The 26,148-nt window shown below is 43.2% G+C and overlaps 3 protein-coding genes across 16 annotated transcripts in view; 1 reads left to right on the top strand and 2 right to left on the bottom strand.

Annotated features, from left to right (window-relative positions):
- The window catches only part of LOC114432938 (protein TANC1-like), a 32,241-nt gene extending 25,143 nt beyond the window's left edge, over positions 1-7,098 (top strand). Inside the window, exons 17-28 of the mRNA XM_028401065.1 lie at positions 55-291; positions 566-775; positions 953-1,034; positions 2,167-2,300; positions 2,383-2,506; positions 2,602-2,777; positions 3,195-3,327; positions 3,639-3,668; positions 3,752-3,843; positions 3,927-4,073; positions 5,048-5,148; positions 5,269-7,098. Coding sequence (XP_028256866.1) covers positions 55-291; positions 566-775; positions 953-1,034; positions 2,167-2,300; positions 2,383-2,506; positions 2,602-2,777; positions 3,195-3,327; positions 3,639-3,668; positions 3,752-3,843; positions 3,927-4,073; positions 5,048-5,148; positions 5,269-6,634 — 2,832 coding nt within the window. The 3' untranslated portion in view covers positions 6,635-7,098. The remainder of the gene's footprint in view (positions 1-54; positions 292-565; positions 776-952; positions 1,035-2,166; positions 2,301-2,382; positions 2,507-2,601; positions 2,778-3,194; positions 3,328-3,638; positions 3,669-3,751; positions 3,844-3,926; positions 4,074-5,047; positions 5,149-5,268) is intronic.
- Positions 7,099-7,224: 126 nt separating this feature from the next.
- wdsub1 (WD repeat, sterile alpha motif and U-box domain containing 1) lies at positions 7,225-15,663 on the bottom strand. Of its 2 annotated transcripts, XM_028401060.1 has the most exons (14): positions 15,554-15,627; positions 15,179-15,258; positions 14,682-15,093; positions 14,166-14,353; positions 13,862-13,948; positions 13,312-13,405; positions 12,764-12,797; positions 12,632-12,672; positions 11,376-11,482; positions 11,245-11,262; positions 11,018-11,044; positions 10,506-10,685; positions 9,162-9,296; positions 7,225-8,600 (listed from the first exon to the last, which is right to left on the bottom strand). In XM_028401060.1, the coding sequence occupies exons 3-14, from the start codon at positions 15,077-15,079 to the stop codon at positions 8,449-8,451; spliced, it is 1,461 nt and encodes a 486-aa protein (XP_028256861.1). In that variant the 5' UTR covers positions 15,080-15,093; positions 15,179-15,258; positions 15,554-15,627; the 3' UTR covers positions 7,225-8,448. The 2 variants fall into 2 exon arrangements, with proteins under 2 accessions (XP_028256861.1, XP_028256860.1); XM_028401059.1 differs by lacking the exon at positions 15,179-15,258 and having other exon boundaries at positions 15,554-15,663.
- Positions 15,664-16,347: 684 nt separating this feature from the next.
- The window catches only part of baz2ba (bromodomain adjacent to zinc finger domain, 2Ba), a 62,164-nt gene continuing 52,363 nt past the window's right edge, over positions 16,348-26,148 (bottom strand). For 7 of the 13 annotated variants that reach the window (XM_028401001.1, XM_028401010.1, XM_028401003.1 and 4 more), the window contains 18 exons: positions 25,388-25,453; positions 24,912-25,052; positions 24,358-24,612; positions 24,009-24,232; positions 23,480-23,554; positions 23,173-23,404; positions 23,031-23,093; positions 22,729-22,873; positions 21,735-22,525; positions 21,390-21,642; positions 21,059-21,214; positions 20,742-20,902; positions 20,327-20,655; positions 19,629-19,764; positions 19,369-19,515; positions 18,699-19,000; positions 17,883-18,026; positions 17,581-17,737 (listed from right to left, as the gene is read on the bottom strand). In XM_028401001.1, coding sequence (XP_028256802.1) covers positions 17,581-17,737; positions 17,883-18,026; positions 18,699-19,000; positions 19,369-19,515; positions 19,629-19,764; positions 20,327-20,655; positions 20,742-20,902; positions 21,059-21,214; positions 21,390-21,642; positions 21,735-22,525; positions 22,729-22,873; positions 23,031-23,093; positions 23,173-23,404; positions 23,480-23,554; positions 24,009-24,232; positions 24,358-24,612; positions 24,912-25,052; positions 25,388-25,453 — 3,777 coding nt within the window. Of the gene's footprint in view, positions 17,738-17,882; positions 18,027-18,698; positions 19,001-19,368; positions 19,516-19,628; positions 19,765-20,326; positions 20,656-20,741; positions 20,903-21,058; positions 21,215-21,389; positions 21,643-21,734; positions 22,526-22,728; positions 22,874-23,030; positions 23,094-23,172; positions 23,405-23,479; positions 23,555-24,008; positions 24,233-24,357; positions 24,613-24,911; positions 25,053-25,387; positions 25,454-26,148 lie in introns of all 13 variants that reach the window. The other 6 variants (XM_028401007.1, XM_028401014.1, XM_028401011.1 and 3 more) reach the window with 2 other exon arrangements.

Here is a 26,148-nt window from a genome sequence, read left to right as displayed (position 1 = left end):
CTGTAAAAAGCTAATATATCGTACACCTATATAGTCAACTGTTTCTGTCTACAGGTGAGCCGCCTGTTAATGCTAGGTGGAGCTAGTGTGACCTGGTGTACAGAGGTGATAGGACACGCTCCCATCCTAGCAGTCCACGCCCACCTTGGGCATGTGGAGATGGTTGCGCTGCTGCTCGAAATGGGTGCCCCTGTAGACGGGACCACTGACAGCGGCATGACGCCCCTCTGTCTGGCTGCTGCCGCGGGACACGCCGACATTGTCAGCCTGCTCTCCAAGAAAGGAGCCAAGGTCAGTGTCACTTCTGTGCAAAGAGGGAGAGCGGGTTTCTGAGAGGCAGAACCGTTATAATTACCACAGATGAATCAGATTTTAATCTGTGACAGAACACTCAGTCTCTTCGTACCTTTACACCAGTGATATCGTTCTGGTTTTACATGCACCACAGTGTCAGAATCTATTCTGGGAGACAGATGACACAAACAGTGGCCGATCTAGGCCAATGTAATACGGCCACTGGCCAGAACCAGTGTTATTAGCCCTTCTGTGTGCCCCTCTGTGCCAGGTGGGCCATGCTGATAAGAGTGGCCAGTGCGCGCTGGTCCACGCCGGGCTGAAAGGCCATGCAGAAATCATCAACATCTTGCTGGGCCAGGAGTGGGGAGCGGAGACTCCCACTGACCCACAGCAGCACCACAGCAATGAAACTGTGACTGGGAAAACACAAGCAGCACAGCAGGCGCTCACAGCTGCAGCGAGTGTGGGACACACACAGGTACGCATCCAATGAAAATCATCTTTATGTAGAGCGTGGTGCCTGTCTTTGCCTGATGCAGAAGATTTCTTTTTGTTGTTGTTGTTGTTTTCTGTGGTCAAGGTGTCTGAGTGCTTTGGTCTGTTTTCTCCACAGCAAGACAGAAATAGAGGACTGTAAAATTGTGTTTTCCTGCAGGTGCTGAAAAGCTTGCTGGACTTGAAAGATGAACAGCTGGCAGTGCAGATGGACGCTCACGACTCACTCTGGGGAGAAACGGGTGCATTTCTCATATCAGTCAGATAAATTTAGCTTTCTCACCTCTTTCTGTCCATCAGTGCACTGAAAGGCTTCAGGGTTGCATCTCACACACGTCCTAGCTCCGTCCCATGAATACAAATTAAACAACAAACTTACCTGTACACAGATGCAGCATGAGCCCTTTGCCTATCCATTTACTGCCTTCAGTATTGTGATTTTAGGATGCTCTGATTGATATCAATAGGTTGATTTGATTGTAAATTATTCTTTGCTTTTTTCTGGCTGAAATGGAGTATCCCATTTATCATGCTGAATATCTTGTCCAGTCACATTTGTAGCATCTAAAAGCAAGCTGTTATTCAATTGTAATACTTTTACCACTATCACAGATGTGATAGCACAGCTAGCAGGATTCTGTTAGCTCCATTTCCTGAGACAAAGCATGGGAGATGGAGCCTGTATCACTGCCTACAGCGCCATTACTGCATAATTCTATTACACAGTGCCCTGTAGTCCTCAAAAAAAAAAAAAAAAAAGTGGGAGCATGAAACATCCACCTTTGTATATACACCACTCTGGATTTGTTTTATGTTGAGTGTTAGCGTCATTGGATTACAGTCCATTAGGGTTGGACAAATTGTCAGTGAAGGATATGTGTTGAGGTCTAATTACTGTACCAGGGACTTGTTTACTATAGCTGCTCTTATATGACAATAAATTCTCCTTAAAGCCAGTATTACAAAAATTGATTCGAAGCCACTGAAGCCTGTGGCCACCTGAAACATAATGTTATTTATCAAGGGTATTTGGAGGTTAGACAATTGCATCAATACCTTGCCCCTTATCCTCAGCTGCTCAATTAGTTGAAGGACTCGCATGCTAAAAAAAAACAAGAACCATCATTTGTCAAAATAACACTGTGCAGAGCTTCAGGACAAACGGAAAGAGATTAAATGCAAAATGTAAAATAAAGCTGAAAAATTACACAAAGAGCTTCTGCACCTGTGTTAGAATGAGACAGATGATGGAAATAACCAGCCTTGTTTTCTCCCTTTCTGTTTCTCACTCCTGCTTCTACTTCACTCCTAAATGTGTCAATTACATATTCTTCTCCGCCTTGTCGTCTCATCTTCATGCCGACCCTCTGTCAGTGCTGAGCGCAGCAGCAGGGAGAGGGAGGATGGAGATGTGCGTCTTCCTCCTGGAGCGGGGGGCGGGGCCGGAGATACCAAACCGCAGAGGAATGGTCCCTCTGCTCAGTGCCACTAAACATGGACATACACAGGTGAAGGAAGGGTCACCAGAACCGGATGTTCCTCATCTGGTTTTGCATTTATTTTCATGAATAATTTCCATCCATTTCCCAGATTGTAGAGCTGCTGCTGAAGCAAGGTGCAGACGCCAACGTCAGCGACAAGCAGGGGCGCACTGCGCTGATGCTGGCTTCCTCTGAGGGCCACGTGAGCACGGTTGAACTCCTTCTGTCAAAGGGTGAGAGTCGACCATCTTCCACAGTGATATCCAAGTATGTTTGATGTATAACGCGTAAACTGTGTAATGACAAGTTGTATTGTTTGTGGTCCCAGGTGCTTCTCTGTCTTCGGCTGATCAGGAGGGGCTGACTGCACTCGGGTGGGCCTGTATGAAGGGCCAGAAAGGTGCGGTGCAACTTCTGGCAGAGGCAGGCGCAGACTTGAACCACCCAGACAGACAGGGTCGGACCCCGTTGGACCTTGCCGCCCTCAGCGGGGATGCAGATATGGTGGGTTCCAAGCTCTGGTTTTAGATATCATATGTCCTACTTGTGGTTTGGAGGAGCTAGAAAAGTGTATGTTTACAATCTTGCAAATTGTAATTAGTCATGCACAATACATAATTACTATCCTAGGTTATTTTAGGCAAGTGACAGAAATCATAATTGCCAAAAATAATGATAACAATCTTCAGCACAGGATGTTGAATTTCAATCAGAGTTCACGTGGAGTCAGATAACTTCAATCCGAGCAGTTTGTCTCTCATTCACAGCTGGAGGTTTAATCAAAACTATCTGATAATCAACAATTCTCCAAAGTCAGTGATATAGAGGGGCAGACAGCTTTGTTGCATACAGCATGTAATCAGCCAGATGACTGAAATATTTTGAATATAAACACGTTGTTGTTATTCACTGCACGATTAGGTGCATTGCCTGGTGGAACATGGAGCCGTGCTGGAGAGAGCGGACAGCAACGGTAACAGAGGATCAGACCGAGTGACGGGCTGCCAGAACCCGGCCCTGGTGGCTTCCCTGCTTAAGAAAGGATCCAAGACTGGTATGAACACTGCTGTAAATCCCATATCAGGGAATTATATATTCTATGACACAACAGAGTTAAAACCTGCCTCCAAAATGAGCATAAATCTACACCAGCATAAATCACACACTCGGAGTGTATTCATTCATTTGTATATGACGCAAACCAATCAATGAAGACCCTGCTCATATGTATAGATAGATATTTCATACTTGCCAGCATACTGTTACACTTTTCTGCAGCATCTGCAGTTTTACATCCACTTCTCTAACTCCCTCTCCACCTCTCTCTTTCGATCCTCTCCCCACTATCCCCCATCACCCAAAAAGGCTACAGGACGGCTCCACACGATCGATCAGGTAGTTGATTTATGCAGCACACACAGCGACAAAGCAAGACAGGTCATATAAAGTATATATAAATGTTTGTGTCTCTCCATTAGGTCACGCTACGTGGGCTATGGCTTCGTCTAAACCAGACATCCTCCTCATACTGCTGCAGAAGCTGATGGAGGAAGGGAACATACTCTACAAGGTGAATTCTAAATTCTAGTGAGTGAATGTGGAAGCTTGGATTAGGCATCAAAGCTAACACTCTATTTCTTGTGTGAACCTCAGAAGGGACGTATGAAGGAGGCAGGCCAGCGTTACCAGTATGCCCTGAGGAAGCTGCCTCGTGAGGGGCAGGGAGAGGAGCTGAAAGGGCTGAAAGACCTCAGAGTATCCCTCTATCTCAACCTTTCTCGCTGCCGCAGGAAAACCAATGTAAGGCCCACGGATGTATCAAACTGCTCATGCACTATTTAACATCGGCAGGTTTATTAGACGCTCAGGGAACAGCAGAAGAAGAGCTGGCAAGGCAAAGTAGATGGTTCCTTAAGATATATAATTTATCTGTATCAACATAAAAAGATAATGTCAGCGCTGGTATGGCTGGCTGTAAAAATATCTCTGCTTTTCAGATCTAATTTCATGTCTCCCCGGTAAACAGAATGTACGTGTAAGACCTGGAAGCAGGTGGTGACATAATGAATAACGGTGTGTTGTTAGTGTAGAGATAGATGTGTGTGGCCTGCAGCCAGGTTTGGAACCCACCCTGGTGATGACAGACGTCCTAACAGACTGTGTAAAAATGCCATCCTTAGGGTCACTGTGGCTGATGAATAATGGAGCAGATAATGTGATGTGATAAGGTCACTCTCTCTGGCAGACCGAGCACTGCACTCTTTCTCTGCGACTCTACAGAAAGGGGTGGGGGTGGGGGTGGGCGTGGGGGAGGATTTATTTACAGTGGACGTGAGAGTGGGCTGGCAAAAATCCACATATTATAACAGAATGCAGGGCCAGCAGGGAGACTACATGATACTGTCATTAAACATTCAGCAGCAATGTTCACAATCTCACATTCAAGGCTGCCATTTTGACCTCACTCTCAAGGACAGAATCACAATGTGTTGCCGTCATTAAATATTCACCTGAGAGTGACGATGAGAGCAGAAAAAAAAAAACTAGCAGTTTCTCCCTTTCTGGTCTTAGTCAATAAAAATGATTGCAGCGTGTGTTGGCTTTCAATAAACAGGCTTTGATCTTCAGATCCATATTATGAAGATGCAAACAAACACTCATATATCTTGTTGCTTAACCATACAGCTGATCCTACAGTGGGTTTGTTTGTTACTGCTCTGTGTCCTAATTTTCAATTTAAACAACAACAAAACTTTTTTTCTTTGACGACACAGGATTTCGGCATAGCTGAAGACTTTGCAACAAAAGCCCTGGAATTGAAACCCCGGTCTTATGAAGCCTATTATGCCAGAGCACGAGCCAAGAGGAGCAGCAGGTACAACAATATTAAACATCTCAAAGCAAACCATGCAAGCATGGGTAATGCTACGTCTCAGTGGCACTGTAAATTAAGCATTTTTAACGTCCTTTTGTTCACTTTCTCTGTCCTCCCCAGGCAGTATGCCGCAGCGCTGGCAGACCTCCACGAAGCAGCACGACTCTGCCCGTCCAACCGGGAGATCCGCCGCCTGCTGGCTCGAGTAGAAGAGGAATACAAACATCATCAGAAGATATCCAGCAACAGCGCGGCACAGGGTTACAACAGGGACCCTCACACCCACCACCACCAAACCACTGAGGAGGAAGCAGACGTCTATTCACAGGGAAGTCTAGAGAGGCAAATCCCAGCAGAGCAGGCTGATGCAGAGAAGGAGGAAGAGAAGGAGGAGGGTGAAGAATTAAGCCTGCACTGTGGTAAAAGTCCAGAATTTTGGCCTCTGAATCCCTACGCTCCAAACAGGACTCTCCCTGGAGGTGTAGCCTTTGGTTTAACGGATCAGTCGCCATGTTTCCCTCAAGAGGAGTATGTACAGAACCAGCTGTTTGTAGACATGCCGGAGCCTGTTCCTACTGTGACCAGGCAGACCCAGAGCCAAGGCAGCAGGACTCATCACCACTGCCACTCCCTCCAGTCAGGGAGCAGAGTTGGGGGACGGCCTCTCTCTCTCTGCGGCCCCTCGAGTCCTCTGCCTGGTAGACACATCTCCACCTCCCTCAGGCCTGCGCCGACAGTGGGTATCGACATCGGCCCTGGATCAGCCAATGAACATTCTGGCCACAGCCCCACTGAGCACTACCACCCCATGTCCCCAAACAACTCCTCCCCGCCTGGACCTCTTCAGATGTACCAGCCCCGCTCGTCCAGTTTCTCCAGGGGCTCTGACAGACTGTCCACACACTCTGTGAATCTGGATGGACTGGCACTGGCTTTGGGGTCTGGCATGGAGGTTAGGAGGGATGGTGGTGGAGGAGGAACAGCTGGCTCGAGGGGCTCCAGCTCCAGTCAAGCCTCCAGTGGGAACCTGTCAGATGGAGGCAGGCAACAAGCACCAGATCCCCCGTGCCCGATCAAGAGCAGTGGCAGCTTCAAGACAAAACCTGAGCTAAAGCCCCGGCCCTTCATGGGAGTCATGGACAAAGCAGTTAGAGTCCAAGGTCAGCAGACCTCTGGCCTGAGCCGACAGGGGGGAGGGGGAGGGGTGGAGAGTTTTAGTATGTCAGTCATGGAGTTCCAAGGGCTGAACAGTGAGTTCAAACGCGCCTCATTCCAGGAGCAGCTCTCTGGGAACCAGACCAACAGCCAGCAGCAGGGCCGGGAGTTTGGAGACAGGCTCCACCAGCGAGAGGCCAGAGGAACTTCCTCCTCACAGCTCCGCTTCCCTGATGGAAGACACAGACAGGCGAGCCTAACGAGAGACAACCCAGCTCTGCACATGGCTCCCATAAAACCCAAACGCTCATTTATAGAGTCCAACGTCTGAATATAGTTTATCAAAGCACAGATACAGGCTGTTTTCAACAAGCTATGTCCCACATAAGGTAGCAAGGGAGAGAAGAGCTCCCTTCCCTGAGCCTGTTTTGTAGATTTATGCTGCTGCACTGCATTTACAATCTAGAACCAGTGTTCAACTCAGGCTACTATGCTTTTGCCTACATGTAAACAGCTACACTAGTGTATTCAAAAAACCAGACATACCTTAAGTAGGGATTTAAAAAAAAAAGTAGTATATTGTCTCAACATTTAATTTATTATATCAAAAAGTATAAGTCAGAGAAAGCTTTGTGCACGGATATACAAAACCTCACGCTATTAGTTGCAGGATATGACCATTTCTATTGTCAAGTGTCTTTTAAAAAACATTTATATTTGTACGGTGTACACTATATTTGCAGATTATATATTTCCCCTGTAAGTGGTTATCTGTCGGCATTACAGGCTTCAGAAGAAATTACTTTGTGTACTTGAGATTCTTTTTCTTGGTACATTTGATAAAAAAGGTACTGTACTGTATATGACATTGTTGGAAACTTCTTATCATTATCCTAACATTGGATTGATTGCTTCAATATACACAGTATATATGTTATTTATTTTTGCATAGCAGAGGACATATTCATATGGAGTGTTTATTGGTTTATTTGGACACAGAGAGCAATTACAGAGTGCAGGATAGTAGAGAAAAACTTAAGAGACTTCTTACCTGACTGTATGTCCATAGTTGTCATATACCCTTTTCAGAGTCATACTATGGATTACAGAATGTTACCACATTATGACTGTGGTTTAATAAAATATTAATAGAGGACTACATTTCTACATCTGCTTTTTTCACAGTATGATTCGTAGTATGTTGTTGAAGTTTTGGAGTTTGTGTGTGAATTTATCTCAACTGATATTTAACCGACCCTTCAAAATAAACTGCACATGTGCACACTGCAGTTTCTGAACAAATGTGAAATTGGTCAAGCACTATTTGCACAGGATTTGTACCCAACAAAGTCCTGCAATGTACAAAAAAATCTAAAAAAACAAAAAAAAACAATCTAATGCTTACTCACAGGTTGTGCAAATAGTGCATTGAATTCCCGATCAAACCTTCACCAATATAAACAGCAGACTTTCTGTGTGGCTACAGTGTGGCTAGGTAGCTCTCACACACTGTATAAAAAGAAGATTCAAACTATAGGATGTGCCTTACACATGTATTCTTTTTTGCCAGCAGGGGGCGACTGCACTAGCTGCAAAATCCATATTGTAAGTTATGATGACCCCTTGCTAACTTCTACCTCAACACTCTCTGAATCTGAAAAGACCCACTCCTGAAAAAATGTCTACCTGTATAAGGATTGAAGGATCAATAGGACCAAAGAAATGCCTTTTGAAGTAAGAAGTAATGAAAAATGTATTTAGTACATCATGTACTAGTTTTATTTATGTGTTTTATGTCTGGCACTTAAGAATTCTGCAAAAAGCAAACTTACTTTTGGCTAAAGTCAATGAGACTGATATGTTACCTGAGGAGGCAGCAGACCAGACCAGGATTGAAGTAAAACATGAAACTGAATTCTCCCTGTGGCCAAAACTTGGATGTTCTTTTGTTCTACTCTATGTATGAGCAGTAAACTGACAACCAACATGCAAAAGCTGTTAAAATAATATATTTGTTACCTTTCTGCTTGCAGCTTTATAAATAATTGACACAACAAAAAAAAACCCATCACATTGAAAGAAATCAGACACACACCTGCACCTGAACAGCTGCAGAATTTCTGTCTGACGTGGGCCTTCCAGCAGCTAGTGACTGGTCTTCCAGCGGCCAATAGCCATCTTCAGGGTGTGGTTTGGTGTGAGCAGAGTTGTCAGTAAAGGGAGATTGGTCATGGGACTGGAGCGGTTCTTGGTGTTGATCCAGCTTTCAATAGCCTCTCTTTCATACGAGTAGCCATCTGTTAGGAAACATACACAGTGTGAATGACACAAATTAATAAAGAAGAACTAACAGTGTAACAGGCAGTGTGTGTCTAGTAGAGGAACAAAGGTGACATGATCAAATCCATACCTCTGGACTTAATTCACTGGGTAATCAGCCAAAGCCTGCACCTCATTGTTTATTTGTCATCTTTCATCCTAAGATGCTGCATGTTGTTTTTGTTTACCTCCAAGTTTAGGTTGAAGGAAACTGTAATGTGTAATGAGGTCAAAATTACCGACACTGTAGTTAGGTATTGTTTTTGGACCGCAGGAACTGGCGACTGTTTTAGTGTAACTTGTGTTTTCATGTTTTTCCACTTCCAGAAGTAGGAGAGAAAATGATATCTACTGCAAGTTACTGTGATTGATCGAACAGTGCAATGCCAGCACTAAGCTCCTTTGATCAAAAAAACACACCTAAACATGCCCTCCTGGCTCAAAGCCTCGCTGTGGGCTAACCAAAAAAGACCTGTTGGTTCCTGCAGTGGTAAAACACATACATTTTAGCAAGTGGAAAAGTTCTGATCACAACTTACCAGCAGCAATAACCGGCTCCCTCATCAGCTCTCTGGTGATTGGACACAGGAACTCATCAGGGATACCAGAACACACCGAATCACTCTTTAGCTCCTCAACCTTCCTCAGGAGTTTACTGCGCATCCCAACTGACTCTACACTCACAAACATAAGGAGGAGAGTAAGGAAATGTGACAGAAAAAAATTACTAGAGTGTAAAGTGGAACAATCTGAGCTGACCCAAACACAATGTTTAATAATTAATAATACCAGGGTTTTGAGCATTTGTCATCCCTGCGTTTAGCACTTTTCACTCTTGGATGGCAAATCTGAGCGTGGGTGAGAGAGAACATGGTGGGAGCAGACCATGTCTCCTGACTGTCTGTCCAATTTGACGCTAAATACTAAGCAGGCACCCAAACTGCATTTTGGTTTGAAGAAGACTGGCTTAAACGCTAGCAAAGAAATGAAAGTTTAAACAGTGAATCATGAGTTAACAACAGCTGAACACAAAACACTCTGTAGACTCATTCTGTTTATTATTCTGCCTCTTCAGAAGAAAGGTATTGATTTCACTCCCACCTTTGAAAAATATGCCTGCGTCTCTGTCTGTCACTGCAGTAAATGAAAACACGTTGCTGCTCAATACTGTTGTCGAGGTAAGTTCTGGTATAAAGGTGGGCTTCATGCTGTGTTACTAAAAACAGAACAATGTGAACACAAGCTGTCACCACACTGAAGCTGTGTAAACTGAGGGGTGACTGACAGCGACTGTGGGATGGAAATGACGGCATGGCAATACAGCAAACATTTGCTGACAACTACATGACGATACTGGCCTAGCTGGTAGACTGACATTGACAACATAACACTCCTACTTTAGCCTAGTGGTTTCACTTCACCAGAAAAAAAAGATAGAAATATAGCCAACGTCTGAGAAGGAAAAAAAAATGGAGACACACTTGGAAATATCCAAGAAGGCTTAATGACATTAGGTGTAAAGCCACTTTCTACCTTATGGGAATTTCCCTTTTGAGGATTGTGTTATGCAACCAATAAAGTGCTTCAGATTAAAGTCAGAACTGCTGAAACCCCAAAGCCGTGTGCTTTTGCAGTGCAGCCTAATATTGTGTAATCTTGCTGAGTAAAACCCCCATCAACATGCATTCCTTCACCCCTACTTTACTTCAATGTGACGCCTTTTAACCATATGAATAGTAGAAAAATCCTAATCCGGCCACGAGTAATACCCATAAAACTGGCTTTCTATTCCTTAAAAGAAAGCATGCAGACTATAAGAGAAGGAGGGAGTGATGAAGTGGCATTGCACTAGCTGAGCACTGTGTGATGTTTGTCTTCCTCACCTATGTGCAGCTCTGACGCCAGCGTTTCCTTGGTGAGACTGAGCAGCTCTGTCCCATCTATGTTGTTGGCCTTGAATTTGTCCACCAATCCCTCGAGGCCTTCCTCTGCCAGCCACTCTGACACGTCATCCTCTGACCAATCACTGACCAGCAGCTTCGATCGGCCTGCTGAGGCACTCCCTGAGAGGGGTGAGTCAAAGCAAGACGGTCAGTCTTTGACAGCTGCAGCACCTAATATTCTCCATGCAAGACAATCCTGAAATCCTGCTAACTACAGGTGTGCACCAACACAGGTCATAGAAATAAATGTCTGGAGGGTTCATCAACATTTTCATTAATACATCATGTTTGATCTTTGCAAAAAGAAATACACATTTATTACTAGAGCTAACTTTGTAATCAAATTACAATTATGACATTATCCTAGCTCTTGGTGCACATTTTGTATAAAGAGTGCGGTTTAATTTACCACTAAATTTTTATAGTCTCCATATTTTCTCTTTTTCTCTCACCTTCACTTGTTGTTTGAGCAGGTTCCTCTGGAACACACAGGAAAATTTAAGTGAACATGAGAAATTCAATGCAATCTTACATTGAATGCATATGAGAATATGATAAAGAATGCATTGTTGCATTCTTTATCATATTCTCAACACAACCTCAACTCAAGGATTATATACCTGTAACTCATTGTTGTACAGCACCAAAAACACATAAAAATGCTTAAATGAATGCTCACCAAGCAAAGACTTCCCATCTTTCCGTTGGACAAAGGGTGCAATAACAGTAAAAGGAACAAAAGCAGATTTTAAGACAGGGTTAATAAGTATAGATGTTACTTTTTTCAATGATCTGCATGCTTTAACCCACTCTGCCCACTGCAGCTGTCCTCCAGCCTCCATATGTTTACGCTTTTATCCATTGATCCTGTGGCAATTAGTGGTGCAGTAGGAGAGAAGCAGCACGCTGTCACGTACCTGCAGAAGAGGACAATCACCTAAATGATGCTGTTGTGAAACATCTGAAAAGATTTTTTTTCCAGACTTAAATGTAGCAGGGATGGAAATGTGTTCCACCACTGGGCCAATTCAAAGATGGCTTACCATGTCAAAAGGCTGCGCTAAGATCTAAAATAAGGATTAAAGTCAAATTTTCAGCTGATTCAAGAAAGTCAAGGCAATGTTAATGAGGACAAATCTCTCTAAAACCTAAGCTGGATTGCTGAGAAATGTTGATCCACAAAAGCTAGCTGGCTTCACAAAACGTCTTTAAAAACCTCAGATAAGAATTGAGAAAAAGGCACGCACTAACCCAACACCAAGACGTTCTCACAGTGGATATTAACAGCTGGCTGAATGAGTTTCCTGTAGGCATTTTGTTGAGGAAAAAAAAAGTGATTTACTTCGACTCTATTTATCCACTTTTCCTCAACTTGCCTCGCCTGCTTCCATGCCAGTTAGTGATTTTCCGAAACGACTTTCTTTTGCCCCTCTAAAAAGAGCGAGCTGCCTTTCAAACACAGGTGGCTGGATGGACGTATAAATAGCATGTAAGTGTGATCATTCATCTAACGCTTATATGTAGGTGAAGGGGAGAGATGTGGAATGGGTCCCTATCTTATTCTAAAGCTGCATATTTGATGACCCCAACGCAATCATATTTTTTATTGCACTGAACCCAAAAACTGGTCTTAAAATATGTTGCCATGATGCCTTGTCATATCTTTAAGCAAAGAAGCCAAACAAAACAGGCTCATGGATACAAACTATACCACCAGAACCTGCTTGAGCGGCAGGGAAAGTTATTAAAAAAGAGACTGAACTTGTGCACATTTGTAAACACAAGAGTTACTAAGATGCCAAGAAAACTGTGAAAAACCTCTTTTAGGAATTCAGCATGTGAAAGGGTGGAATAAGAATAAGAGTGAATATTACCAACATCAGCCATCACATGTTAAATATCGTATTTTTTTTTGTTTTCAATTTTACATTTAGGCCACATTACTCTTGTAATGTGTTGAGTCTTAATTGTGCTTTGACAGGAAGTTATATCATGAAATACTCACATAAGACGTGAGAGAAATCAGAAACAGATAAACTCATAAACAAAAGTGGCTGGATACTTACCTCTCATGCTGGTTCAGTGTGTACAGCAAAACTGCATTCTTCTGCAAAGGGCAGCAAAAAACAAAATGAGCACTGTAAAGAAATAGGTAGTGCATATTTATGGTAAAAAAAATTAAAACGTGATTTACTTACAGCATCATAGATTGTAACAGTTTTGTCCACTGAGCTATAAAAGAAAAATATAGGAAGTGTTTAAATTACCCAGTAAACTATTTAGTGCAGTACAGTATGGTCAGATCTACCCTCACTCATTGATGAATATAGCGATCTATGTCTCCCCCCAGTGGATGATTTGGTGTACTGCACATGTGCGTGTATGAGGATGGCCTACATAAACATCCAGGCAAACAAACAATCTATATTTTACATCAATCTTTTCATCCTAAATAGATCAAGACATGAAGACTGATCTATTTAAGATCAAGAGAATTTTTATTTTTATTTAGTGGCTTCCAGCTGTGGATGTTCTTTAGGGGAATGTGGATGATTAAAAATCCTTTAATTATGCAGGTTAAATGAATGTACATACACGAGTTTTAGGTCAAGTTGTGTATAGCTTGTATGATAGCTGACATCAGAAAGAATTTTTGATTTCCAGCCATTTATACTACTGCAGTGATCACGAGGTCAAAAACAAATAAGGTTGAACCATGCAAATGGCTGGACATGCAAAACTTTACCCAGACACCAGCAGTTGCCCATCTGAGGAGTATGCACAGGAGAGGACTGGAGCCAACTGGCCGGTTAATGTGTGCAGGAGCTGCATCTTATAAGCTGCAAGAGAAAGCAACTATTGTATAGACGGTACAAATGTTCCCACTGAGTGATGTTAAAGTGACCAGAGAAACATAAACTAGGTCAGACTGCTATGATAAAGCGAGAACATTAAATCTACTGAGTGTGAACAATGAATACACTCAGTAGCCTAAAAAACAGATAGCAGGCCTTTCAATGGCAGCTAATTTGGATTTGTTTAATGTAAATTGTAGGTTTATTCGGCAGCACCGGTCTTCCTTGGTGCTGATTAAGCAAACAAATTAGGCTGTGTGATGTGTATGTATTTAGCATCAGTCCTGTCAGCCTCTGTCTAAAATGTGAAAAGGGCCTTAAAATGAACAGGATTACAACACATCACATCTACCTGCATTACAGTAAAATTCTGCCTTGCATGGTGGAACTTTAGTTGTTTAGAATATATTAAGACTACATGGAGTAAACTTGTCACTGTACCTCCAGAATGAAGCTTGTTGATGGCCCATATCTTCAGGTGACTGTCTTGGCCACAGGATGCCAGCTGAAACTCTACAATTTGACCACCTAAAAGACAGAAATGCAAATACTGCCCTGTCAGCTCTTCATCACACAATATCACTAAAACCACAGATGAGAGCGTTATGATCACATGTCATTTGCCTGTCTATCTACCCGAGTGCTATTGCTGTGTATCTAGGCAGATATGCAAAAGTAAACTGCTGCATTCTTATCTAAGATGCTACCTGACTTTGCCATATGTCACAGCAATGCTTCTTCTCACCACTGAGGATGCAGGGAGAGAAGGTGCAGCAGGAGACTCCCAGGTCATGGGCATTCTTCTCCACGAGGAGCTGGTTCATGTCTAGGTCCCAAAGACGCAGGTCTCCATAGGTGGAGCCGGTCATGAACATCTGACTGCAGGGGCTGAAGGAGCAGGCTACCATTGTCGTGTCAGTTACTGCCCCAGTCCTTCAGAAACACAACAAAACAGCAGCTGTATAAGCAGTCTGGTTTTCAGTTCAGCTCAGCTTTGGTCATTGTAGTCAGGACAAAAACCCATTGCTAAATTGTATGCAGACATGAAAGAGCAAATATGATGTCATGACACAGCAAACACTTGTGAGAAGTGAGGTGTCTGCACAAATATCTCAGCCAATGTTGTCAAGATAACAGACTATTGTATTGTACATCCCTACAAATAGTAGGCCTATTGATTTTTGTAATTAATCTTTTAGCCTGTACATTGCTGTATACAATTGTTTTAGTAGGCTGGGTATTTCCTTAAAAAAATCCCTACCTGCACAATTGTTTGGAAGGGAAATCCCAAAGAGCCAACGTGCCATCAGATGCACCAGAAACCAGATGGACAGAGTCAGGAGAGAGCGCACAGATCCTCACAGGGCTACGACCAGGATGCTCAAGGACTGCCTCGATCTCACCTGTGACCATGGACCAGACCACGATGCTTGCATCTGTGGAGCATGAGGCGAGGAACTGTCCGCAGGCACTGAAGCAGCAGCAGTGGACGCTGTAGCCGTGTCCTGATAGCGGCGAGAAAGGCAGCTCTGAGAAGTCCTTTGTGCTGTATATCCTGACAGTTTTGTCCCCGGAACATGAGGCCAACAGTTTAGCTGAGAAGGCACACCAGTTGACATCATCTTGATGGTCTTGTAAAGTGCAGACAAGAGACGTCATTTGGAACGCCGCTTCTACAGTTCACAAAAAAATAATAAACATTAGTATACACAGTACTGAACTCTCCATGTGGACTCAAGAAGTCAGCTATTTACACACAGTGCAATTCTCTCATCGCTTCTCCCAGAAAAACTTTAGGGAGTCAGGCGAGATGGTATGACAGGTGACAAAAGTCCAATCTGTAAACATGAGTCAAAGTGTGGTTATTATTATTATAATTATTAATAATAAAGCCCACTTTAAAGTGTGTTTGTTTTTGCTCTTAAACCGAAACAGTCACGATAAGTCATGCTGAACACCGTGCTTAAGCTAAGGTTCGAGCTAACGGTTGCAGCAGTCTTTCATGATTTTTATCTTAATTAACGGATATTCTTCACCAGCAGGAAACAAACTGCGTTCAAAACACTCAAAGCAGGCAAACCTTCACAGTAAATAATACGAATTTCAGTTGAAATGTCGGCTATATTGTATTACCTTTCTCCGCCGTGTTTGCCTACACTTCAGCGGTGTTTACTTCCTCCTCGATCAGCTGACCATTACGTAATGCCGTAAGGGCATAGCGGCCACGTGAGCTGAGAAACAAGGCCAATGCGGAAGTGCGATACCGCTGTTGGCCGGCAAGGGGTTCAACAAGCATCTGGCTCCCATTAACTCCCATTTAAAAACCGCCTAATTCTAACTAGTTTAATTAAATGTTTGTTCATAAACTCCCCCGTTATTCATTCCGGTATAATTTGATACACTTTTCTTACCAGTGTCTCTGTGGTCTTAAAATAATAATTAAACAAATAAAAACCGTTGTTTTAAGAAGTTGGTCAAAATAAAAAAAAAAGTCAAAATTCTCTTAACCTAAACTTATATTGAATTTGAATAAACATTTCTCTTCACTTAACAACAGAAATAAATTGAGTCAGTTTAACTTACTCAATTTATCTATTGAGCCTCTGGGAGTACATCACTGAATTTGCTTGGACTTGTTTTGCTGCCTGCTACATAAGAAAGAAGAAAGGAAGGTATTCTAGGCTGTATTATATCAATCTGTTGAATAAAATACATAAACATAAATTAAACAGGGTCACAGGGGGCTGGAGTCGATTCCAGGGGTCTGTTATTCATACATTTGAAGTGCAATTATACACAGATCCACCAAAATTCTTTGTATCAAAAGCACCATGAGATTAAAACTGAAAAAAGACAATTCACTTACGTTGAAAAACATCCTTTTAATAGGTCCGTGCCACACACTAGTGAAAAATAAAGCTCCTACAAAAGAATGATACTTTTATTCCACAATATCTTAAATAAAGTAACTTCAAGTACTTTTGACTTGTGTACAAAAAAATCTAGCTGCCTCCACCAGGCCACAACACACAGCAAGGTTCAACACAGTGGTTACAAATGGCCTTAGGTCCTCTGTATTGTGGCAGATTACGAGGAAATGCTTTATGGAAGCATAACTGAATGCTTGTTCCTTTTTTTTTTTCTTTTTCTCTGTTACAGTGAGGAATGATTTCTGTGTCACTGTCCAACTTTGGAGGCCTTGTTGGATTGAAATCATATAAAAAAATAATTGTCATAAGAATGAAAACTAAAAAACAATAACATCCCCTACATGCCCCTGTTGGAAGGGTAGGCACTACCAAGATTAAGGATACCACAGTGTTTGCAGAGGATATGTATATACTGTACAAACAATATTTATGATAATGTTTTCATCACGTTCACTAAAATAGAATGCTACAATCATTCTAAGGCATAAACAATATCTTAATATTCTTAAACAATTTTTACACATCGTTCCAAACAAGACATAATATTGACATTAATAAACAGTATATACACATGAATCACCATTGTCTTAACTGTTCCTCTGCTGTTCCTGTAAATAAATGCAGTTTTACAGTTTGAACAAAATGAATACAGTCCTCTGATGCCCCAAAGCACTGAACAGTGTAAACAGTTTTTTTTCTTGGCTTTGATATTTGGGAGAAAAATTATAACACAAAGACACATTCCTTTATTTTTTATTAATTCAAAGCAGTTTTGCTGATTCCTCCTTTTTCATAGAAAATGAAGTGGACCTTGATTCATAAATAATTATTACAAAATTAAATACATTCACTATAATACGATTAAATAACAAAAGACTATTTACAAAGTAGTGGAAAGTATTCTAGAGCAGACACATCAGTGACATTTGAGGATTTATTCAGTGCAGTGTTCTGAGACAGGGAATGGTATTGCACTACAACACCCCATTTCTCTGGGACTCTTTGGGGCTTTATTCCCTGTTGTAATAAATCCAGCGCACCTCATGTAACAACTTTTTTCCCCCCCTCAAGGTGACATCTCTCTTAAGCACACCATGGGTTCCCTTATTAAGGAGCTGACTTCTTCTTCTTCTTCTGTCCCACAAAGCCACATTCTCCATCAGAAAAAAGGTCAAACCTGGTGCTGCGGTTTAAAAAGTTGAACTGGTTTTTGGAGAGTCTGAATGACTTTTAGTTTGTTTGTTTCAGAAGCTCAGTCCAGCGCTTCTCAAAGAACTTCCTCATGTTATGACCAGCCCGGCCGATGTCTGAATTGTCTTCATTGAATTTTTCACAGTTATCAAAGACCAAGTTGACATCAATGATGAAAGTCTCCAGGTTTTGATACCTAAAATGAAAAAATAAAAATAAAAAACAGAATCAGAAACTGAATTTTACTTACACCTTCTGTGGTGTAAAAACCGCACTGAATCCTGTGCAAAGGCCCGAGGGCTTTAAGCAGAAAAAGACAAAGAGAAGCGATGGGAACTCACTGGCTGCTCACAAGCTTCTCACGTATGGTGGAGAAGTCCATCGGTTTCTTGATGACCTTCCTGTACCCAGGGACTGTTTTCAGGTTGACAGGTGTGAGGAAAGGCCATGCATCCTGATGCCGCTCCAGCTCAGCAAGAAGCACTCTGTCGCACACACACAAACACATAGTTAAACAGAGATCATAAACCCTCCGATATAATGCAGATAAGCTGCCTGCCACTACAGTGACTGTGTAAATGAGTTTCTCATAGCAATCACCCAGGGTCCCCAGGGGGTTAGTGGCTCATTGTTTTGTTTTTTATTGTCTGACAATGCGGCTGCTGTGGTTCATGTTTTGGGCCACAGCATGCAGCTGCCCTCAATGAAAACCTCTAAAAGATCACTGTACACTAGCAGCTTGGGAACAAACAGCAGGCAGACACAACAGGTGAGCATTTAGCAGCTCAAAAGCCAGAGGTCCCTCTGGAGTTGAGTGAAGTAGAGAACAAAAACAGAACTTGAAGTCTGCCATTTGCACTACTAGCCAAACTTAAAAGATGATATTAATCTCAACTTTGTGTTTACAGATTTATTTTTATTGCCCCAAAAAAATGAATGGAGGTTTAAGTGTTTTTATGAGCTAATAATTATAAACCCAACTGTGTTGAAAATACAAAAACAAAACATTTCTTTTCTTACAAACTCACAAGAGGTTTTAAAGAAGGTTTAAACACCCATTATACACTAAATGGCAGCTGGGGTCCAACTATTTACAAGAAGGTGACACATAAAAGAAAAATTCACCACAAGACAAGTAAGAGCAAGTGTGAACATACCTGCATAATCCCAGATCCCTGTTGTTGTCTCGAGCTGTCTTGGCCCGCTTCACACACACAGGGCTCTCCTGATTGGCTGCTGTCAGAGCAGGTGAGCTCTCCTCTGCCTTCCGCTTCCTGCTGGTGTCTTTTGCTCCTTTCTTGGGCGTGCTGCTGGCGCTGGCCAAGTCGTCCTCCGACACTTCGCCATTGCCCGCCTGCTTCCCGTTCTTCTTGGCCTCTCCGCCTTTCTTGCTGCCCCCTCCACTAGATGCTACTGGTTTGGCTGGAGGCTTTTTGCTTTTCAGGGAGGGACCACTCGCCTACAAAAGCAAACAGTCTCTGACTTTGTCATATCTTACACTACAAATAATGCTGACCACATAAACATTAAACGTTATGTAAAACTAGCGATAAAATTTGTTTCTCAGAGCATGAATATGAGTTATGAGTTTTATTGTCATTTAACGGGATAAAAGCCAAATCCATGCTGCAGACAGTAAAATGTAAGAGGCAATAAAACTTTAGAGTAAGTGTAAAATGTTGTTGAGAATTCCTTGTCCTGGTGTCCTTGTGGTTAAAAGCATAACACTATATATCTCTCTATCCACTTATTTTCAGCTTACTATATAAACTCTATTATTAATGAGGCCGTTGTAACACAATTAGAAAAAACCACTAGCACTGGTACCTTGGATATGCAGGCCGGGCAGTACCAGTCTCCTTCTGGGATGCTGGTGATCTTGGGTTTGTGACAGTAAGTATGGCAGCCTTTGTCACAGCCATCACAGAGCAGAAGGAGGTCCTCATTATCTCCCTTTTTGCACATCTGACAGTACTACAAAACAAGAGCATCCATTAAAAACACAAATGCACACTTAATGAATAGAGTTTGTTTTTAACCAGTGGGGTGGAAAATATGTTGTTGTTGTTGTTGTGCTATTTTCTCACCACTTTCATGATGGACCTCTCCCAGGCGATAGACTTCTGAAGCTGCTGGATACACATGGCCAACTGGGCGGCACTGCGCACCTCACTCAGGGCCTTCCTCCACATCTTCATGCCGGGGGCGACCTCCTCCTCGCCACTAAAAGAAGATCACGGTGATGAGAATCAAAACTTGCCACCAAAAAGTGTGGATATGTGGGCCTTGTTATCACACAAAAAGTAGAATTGGTTGACCCAGTTGCCAACAAGTAAGCAGATCATAAAGAGCTCCAGCTGTGCAGAAACAGGCATGAGGATTTTGAGGGTGTGTGTGAGGTATTGGGGAAAGGTATACACCGATTTTGTCATGTTAAGGGGACTGCTCATGCAGATAGAGTAAGTGTATACGATATAGTGGGAGCCATAAGTAAGCCCATTACTGAGGTTACTGATGCACACCATGCAGATGACAGGCGAAACAAAAATAAACTATGGCAATAAACATTGCCTGTAGAGAAAATGAAACTGAGTGGGGCCCCTCCCACCAAACAACAACTGCACAAGACAAAAAAAAAAAAAAAGCAAAAAGCCACCACAAAATGTGCTGTGAAAGTAGCAAAGAACCTCACTGTTTGAGTGATATGGGAAACATAAAGCACACACAGAGAGAGGAAAGGGTCTCAGTGGGAGAGTGGGGAGCTTTGGTTGGAGAAATGACCTACCCTTCCCTGTCAGCACTAGTGGATGGGGCGGGGGCAGGGACAGTGACCGTACCCACATTATCCAGCCTGATCTGAATGGTGGTACCTAAGGGGCTCCTCAGGTACCTTCTCTCGATGTTGCGCTCCAGATCGGCCAGACGTGTCACTGCTATGTCCAGCGGGTTGTCCGGGTGACGCATCACCCCGCCCTTCTCCCCCCGCTCTTCTGGGTGCTCTTTGGAGTCCTTAGAATCCTTGTCTGCTGATGCTGGCGTTGATTTGGTGGGGGGCTTGTGCTCGTAATACACCAGGTCCTCCCGCTCGGACTGAGGGTCTGGATATGTCCATCCCTGGAAGAGGAATTCTGCTGCTCAGTCTTCACTCCACATGGTTAAACATTTCTTGTTGTATTCCTGCTTGTGTCTAGGTATCTCACCTTGACCTGCAGGCTGGCTGCAGTGACCTTCCTCTCCAGTTCTTCCACCTGCTGCAGCACTGCAATGTCCATTTCCATTGCCTGCTCCTCCACACACCAGCCCCGGACCGACTCCACACTGACCTGACTCTCCTCTAGCTCATGGAGCTCGATCATGGCCACTAGATGAATGACATTACAGATATCAGTCAGCCATGAATTCATGCACAGATGCACTCACTGATGCGATGGGATATCAAGGGCATGGCACTAAATTTGAATGACAGCACACAAATCTGTAAGTGTTACACAGTGATTAAGTGGCCTGAAGAACTTACCGTCTTTGTGTTTGGTGCAGACCTGCGGGATGATCTCCATGTATTTCTGCATTTGCCTCTGAAGGCCCTTCTCTCTGATTCCTCGGCTGTGGAGGGCATTGACTAGAGCCCTCAGCTCTTCGATGTCAGACACCCGCCACCAACCTGCCAGCATCTCTGAGACAAGAAGGACAAGCAGGCAGGTAAGCCAGATGTCAGTGAAAACACTGTACACCAGTGCATCACTGGTTATTCAGACAGGTGAAATGTTTAAGGCAGGTGAATACTTTTAAATATGAACATTCATGGTGGCCTCTGCTGTACTTTGTATAAGTGTTTTCTTGTCACTCACCCTCTGGGATCGGCCGAGGTGTGGCGTGGTCAAGAGATTTGGGCATCTCCAAGGCAGGAGAGGGCATTGAGGAAGGTTTCTCAATGCCAGGTAAAGGTGACTCACTCTTACTGGAGACACTTGCTGCTGTGTTGCCCTCTAGAGAGTGGCCTGGAATGGGGGTGGGGCTGCTGCACATAGGCAGGCTGGGACTTAGCACACCACTGGGCCAGCTTCCAAAAGAAACTCCTAGCAATGAACTTCCAGACTTCACCTAGGGAGAAAAATGGGAAAACAAAGAGGATAAGGGAGGTGAAGGCAGAAAAGAAAGCTCATGTGATACATAGATATAGTTAGCAGCCTTACCTGCAGGGTGGAGAGTGGGCTGGCAGAGGCTGAGGCAGCAGAAGGAGTAAGAGGGAGAGCAGGGGACGGAGGTGGGGATCTGGCCCTGCCTGGGGTGGAGGATGCCTGGGGAGACACACGAGGCGCTCCTGGAGGAGTCGTAGTGATGGAAGAGAGGTCACAGGGGTTGCGAGGGAGCAGACTGAACCAGTGCCCACTCCGCTCTGTCAGGACTCTGAGCAGTTGGTCATTGGCTTGGAATGCGAGGTGTGGAGAAGGAGCAGGTGATGAGGCTGGAGGAGTGTTCCCTGGGCTTTCACGCGGAGCTGTCAGACATGGGACGGATAAAGAGGTCGAAGCTGGGGGAGCAATGTTTGTTGTGTCATAAGTTGTCGCCATGGAGGGAGTTGTTGCTGTTGCCGGCTCAGGAGTATTGCGAGCGGGGGAGGATGGTGTTACTGTGGTCATGGTAGTAGGAGTGCCCAGGGGGCTGCCGTTTTGTCTTATATGGGGACTCTCCTTGTTCTCTGCCTTCACAGATTCATTGCTAACGTCCTTGTTGATGTCTCGGAGTGTGCACAGTGTGGATTCACAGCCTGGCTGCTGGTAAAAGAGGTTCGGGGAGTTCTTCTTTCCCTCGTGCTCTTTTTCCTCATCTGTCTGTTGCTCCAAGCCTTGAGTTCGAACTCTCTTCTTATCAGGACCGATGGGTTTCTCCTTCTCCAATTCTATCTCCTGAGGTTCCTCTTTGACCTTGACCTCTTCAGCTGCTCTCCTCCTCCGCTGTCGCTCCTCCTCCAGTTCCTCTGGTGCTGCAAGAAAATGAGAAAGCATACAGTTAATGTGACTGGAAACAAAACTTTTGAAGAGAAGTGAAGTTGTGTGACAGACATCTACTTTGACTTCCAGCTAAATTACATGTTAGTATGACTTCTACGTTTATGGGACATAAACAAGAAGAAGAAGAAGAATAGGGCCTTCCCACCACTCGGTGCTCAGGCCCCTAAATATGTACCTTCTCCACTCTCCATAGCTTCGATGAAGACCCCACCACAGTGTGGCAGTACCCAGTACCGGCGGCGGTAGCGGTCCTGTCCATACATCATTGAGCGCAGAGAATGGGATATCTCAAACAGCTTCCGTCTGATCTGATGATGTTGCTGTAGTTATAAAACAGACAGTATGATTTCGCTGCATGTTTGATCACACATTATCAGCATCAGCCAAGCATGCATTCATTTTTTGATGCCTTATACATTTATGTTGACTGGTATTAAGTTTTATTAAGCCCTTTGTACACTTTGAAGAGGAGCATACCTTGGCTAATTTCTCTATTTGCTTCTCCAGTTCCTCAACACTGGTGGCTTGGTCAACTTCATCCTGACAGGACACAATAAATACTGTGAGCAATTTGCCAACGTCAGTGTTAAATAATGGAAAATTGTGATTTTTTTTTTACCTCATCATATGTCTCCACTTTTTTAACCTTCTTCATTTCTTCCTCTTCCTCATCATCATCCTCCTCTGCTGGATCATCACTGTCGTCATCGTCGTCATCATCATCTTCACTGTCTGCACCTAGCTTTCTTTTGCGTTTGGCAGCTGAGGATGGAGTGCCAACAGACTGGTTCTCTTCCAGACCCATACTGGCCTCCCTCTTCCCAGTTCGTTTGGCATATATAGTCCTCAGCCTGCGTAAACACACACAGGTTTAGCATGACATTATGAATAATTTTAAATTATTTCAAGATTTCAGGAAAACTTACTTCTTTAATTTGCCCTCCATAATTATCTTATCTTTCCTCATGTTTGCCATCTGATCCAGGTTCTTGTCAATTTCGCTACAAGAGAAAAAGTAGTCCCATTAAACAGAGTTCTACTGATGTATATCCACAGCAAATACATATAAAGAGAAAAAGCAAATGTAAGAGTAGTTCAGCATTAAAAATAGCTGATAACCCAGAGCAAAAGTTAATACTTAATCCATACAATTAAAAGACTCTTCTACAAATTACTGCTCCCTGCTGTGGCTTTATTAATTGTTTTCCACTCCATCAATAAAACATACAATTATTGGCTAATGACTAACTTGAGTGTTGAGCAATATAACAGCAACATTAATATATTTTTCAGTGTTTGGCTGATGGGAGTGTTGGGTTTCTAATTTGGTGTTTTAATTATGTCACTCCAGAGGCAGAGAAAGTACTGTGGTAAACCATTCACCGATATGACACATTAAAAGTACTCAGCACTGTTAAGAGTGAAACATCTCTCAGTTTCTGCTGCTTTTCCTACCTTATGACAGCTTTGCTGCAAGCCAGCTCATTAGCCAAGAAGCCCAGAATTGAGGCCTTCTGGACAGGCGTATGAGCCTGGAAGGCCTTGGTCTTCAGACTGAAGGCCAGAGGAGCCAGTTCTGTATTGGCACAATGGGCTCCCATGTACATCTGTAGCACCTCAGAGACATTATCCCTGTTGATGCCAACGTTGGTCAGGTGATCTCCCAGCATGGTTTTAGTCTGATAAAAAATAAAATGACAACAGATTTTTTAGTGAATAATATGCACAGATAAACTTGATGTTTGATGTTTTAATAAACTATATAAGAGTAAGAGGCATGATGTAATGAACGTCGGCGGCTGACCTTTTGTCCAGGAGGCAAACCGGGATCACAGACTGCCAGAGAAAGCAGCTTGACCAGAAGATCTTGAACTTGGCCCATGCTGTCCCCCACATTGAGCAGGCCCTCCTGTAGCATTCCCAGGGTGGGCACATCAGAGTTCAGATCAAGTCCCAACACTTTCCCGAAACCTCGCAAGAACTGCATCAGCATCAGGCAGTCGGACACAGCACGCCCCGGAAGAATCAGTCCAGGGATGCGGGAGAACTCAGGAAGAGCCTGGACACAGGCAAAGTGGACAATGTTAAGAACAACGACAAAACCCATTGACTGTTTTTAAGATGGTGCTTGCCAGTTTATAGTAGCAACAACTCATTTTCTGCATTGTGCAGTACTCTGTTTTAACCACTTGGGGGCGCATATTTCCACAGAAAAATGTTTAGTAACATGTGGTCTTGCTATTTTATACTGACTGACCCTCAGGAAAATGTTAAACTGCCTATAATAATAATAATAATAATAATAATAATAATAATAATAATAATAATAATAATAATAATAATAATAATGTGAACTACCTTGTGATCAGAGAGACACATGTCTTCATTTGGCTTCTTCAGTTCTCTAGCTATCTCCAGTTCCAGCCTCCGTTGCTCCAGTTTACGCTCTTTGTTCAAGCGCTTCTCATCCCTTTTCTCCTGCCGCAAGCGTTCACGCTCCTGGAGAGTCACAAAATTCAAGGGAGCATTAGCGAAGCAAAGTATTTGTGTGTGTGCATGCGTGTGCATGTATTTTTGTGTGTGTGAAAACAGACAAGAAGGTTTACTTGACTTTGCTGAGCAGTGTTAGAATTCAGCCTAATGCTGCTGTGCATTCAAAGGAAAAGTGCTTAAGGGCCAGAATCTTTTGACTTGGTAAGTGTGTAAAAAAAAAATGAATGAAGGGAGAGAGCACACAAAAAAAGAGAGAAAGTGGGAATCCATTGGGGGAATAATGACTTCGGCTCTGTGTGGATGTGTGTGTCTCTGCATTTATTTGTGTGCATATGGACTACCTCCGCCTTCTTGCGGGCCTCAACAGCCTTCATCAGCATTACATGTTGCCTCCTCCTTTCTCTCTCCTAGAGTGGCAGAAAACAGAGGCACATTAACAGGCAAACACTGCACGCACAGTGTTCAAGGTCGACTGTGTTTATTATGTATTAATGTAAAACTGTGATGCACTATATTCAATAGAGGCACCATACAGTACTTGAACGAACACAAAACAATGCTTCACATGTATACACTTTCACATGTATGGTGGAAGCATAGTGAAGAGTACAGTAGTACAATGACAACCAAAAAGCAACACATAGATGCGATACAAAGTAGATGTGATGACAGGCTCAAAAAAGAAAAGCAGCTGGAATCGGTGACGGCGCCTCTAAACTAAAGCTGACACAACAAAAGCAACAAAACACTAGTTTGCCAGAAGTCGTCTGACATGCCACATCGGCGTTATAATCAAAATAATAAATTGCTATTACAAGAGTCAATGCTAATGTTCATTTGACACATCATTCCAATAATATTTGGTGACTGAGGGGGGGTGACAAAAAGGAATGGAGAGCAAAGAGTAGCTACAAACTGAGCAGTTCCACTTCAGTGGGTTTGGCAGCTTAAGTATTAGCACAGTATGTGACTGCTGAGGATGAGATGTTGTTCTTTGGTGCATGATACACAGTCTACTGCAAAAGGGCACAGGAATCAGTGGTGACTGACTATCATTTTATTTGATCTCTTTAGGTTTCCCGCTCCACCATATCAGGCTGTC

The sequence above is a fragment of the Parambassis ranga genome, chromosome 3 (genome assembly GCF_900634625.1).
Source record: "Parambassis ranga chromosome 3, fParRan2.1, whole genome shotgun sequence".
NCBI classification, from domain to species: domain Eukaryota; kingdom Metazoa; phylum Chordata; class Actinopteri; family Ambassidae; genus Parambassis; species Parambassis ranga.
Note: the sequence above shows the minus strand (reverse complement) of the source record. Positions and strands in the feature narration are given on the sequence as shown.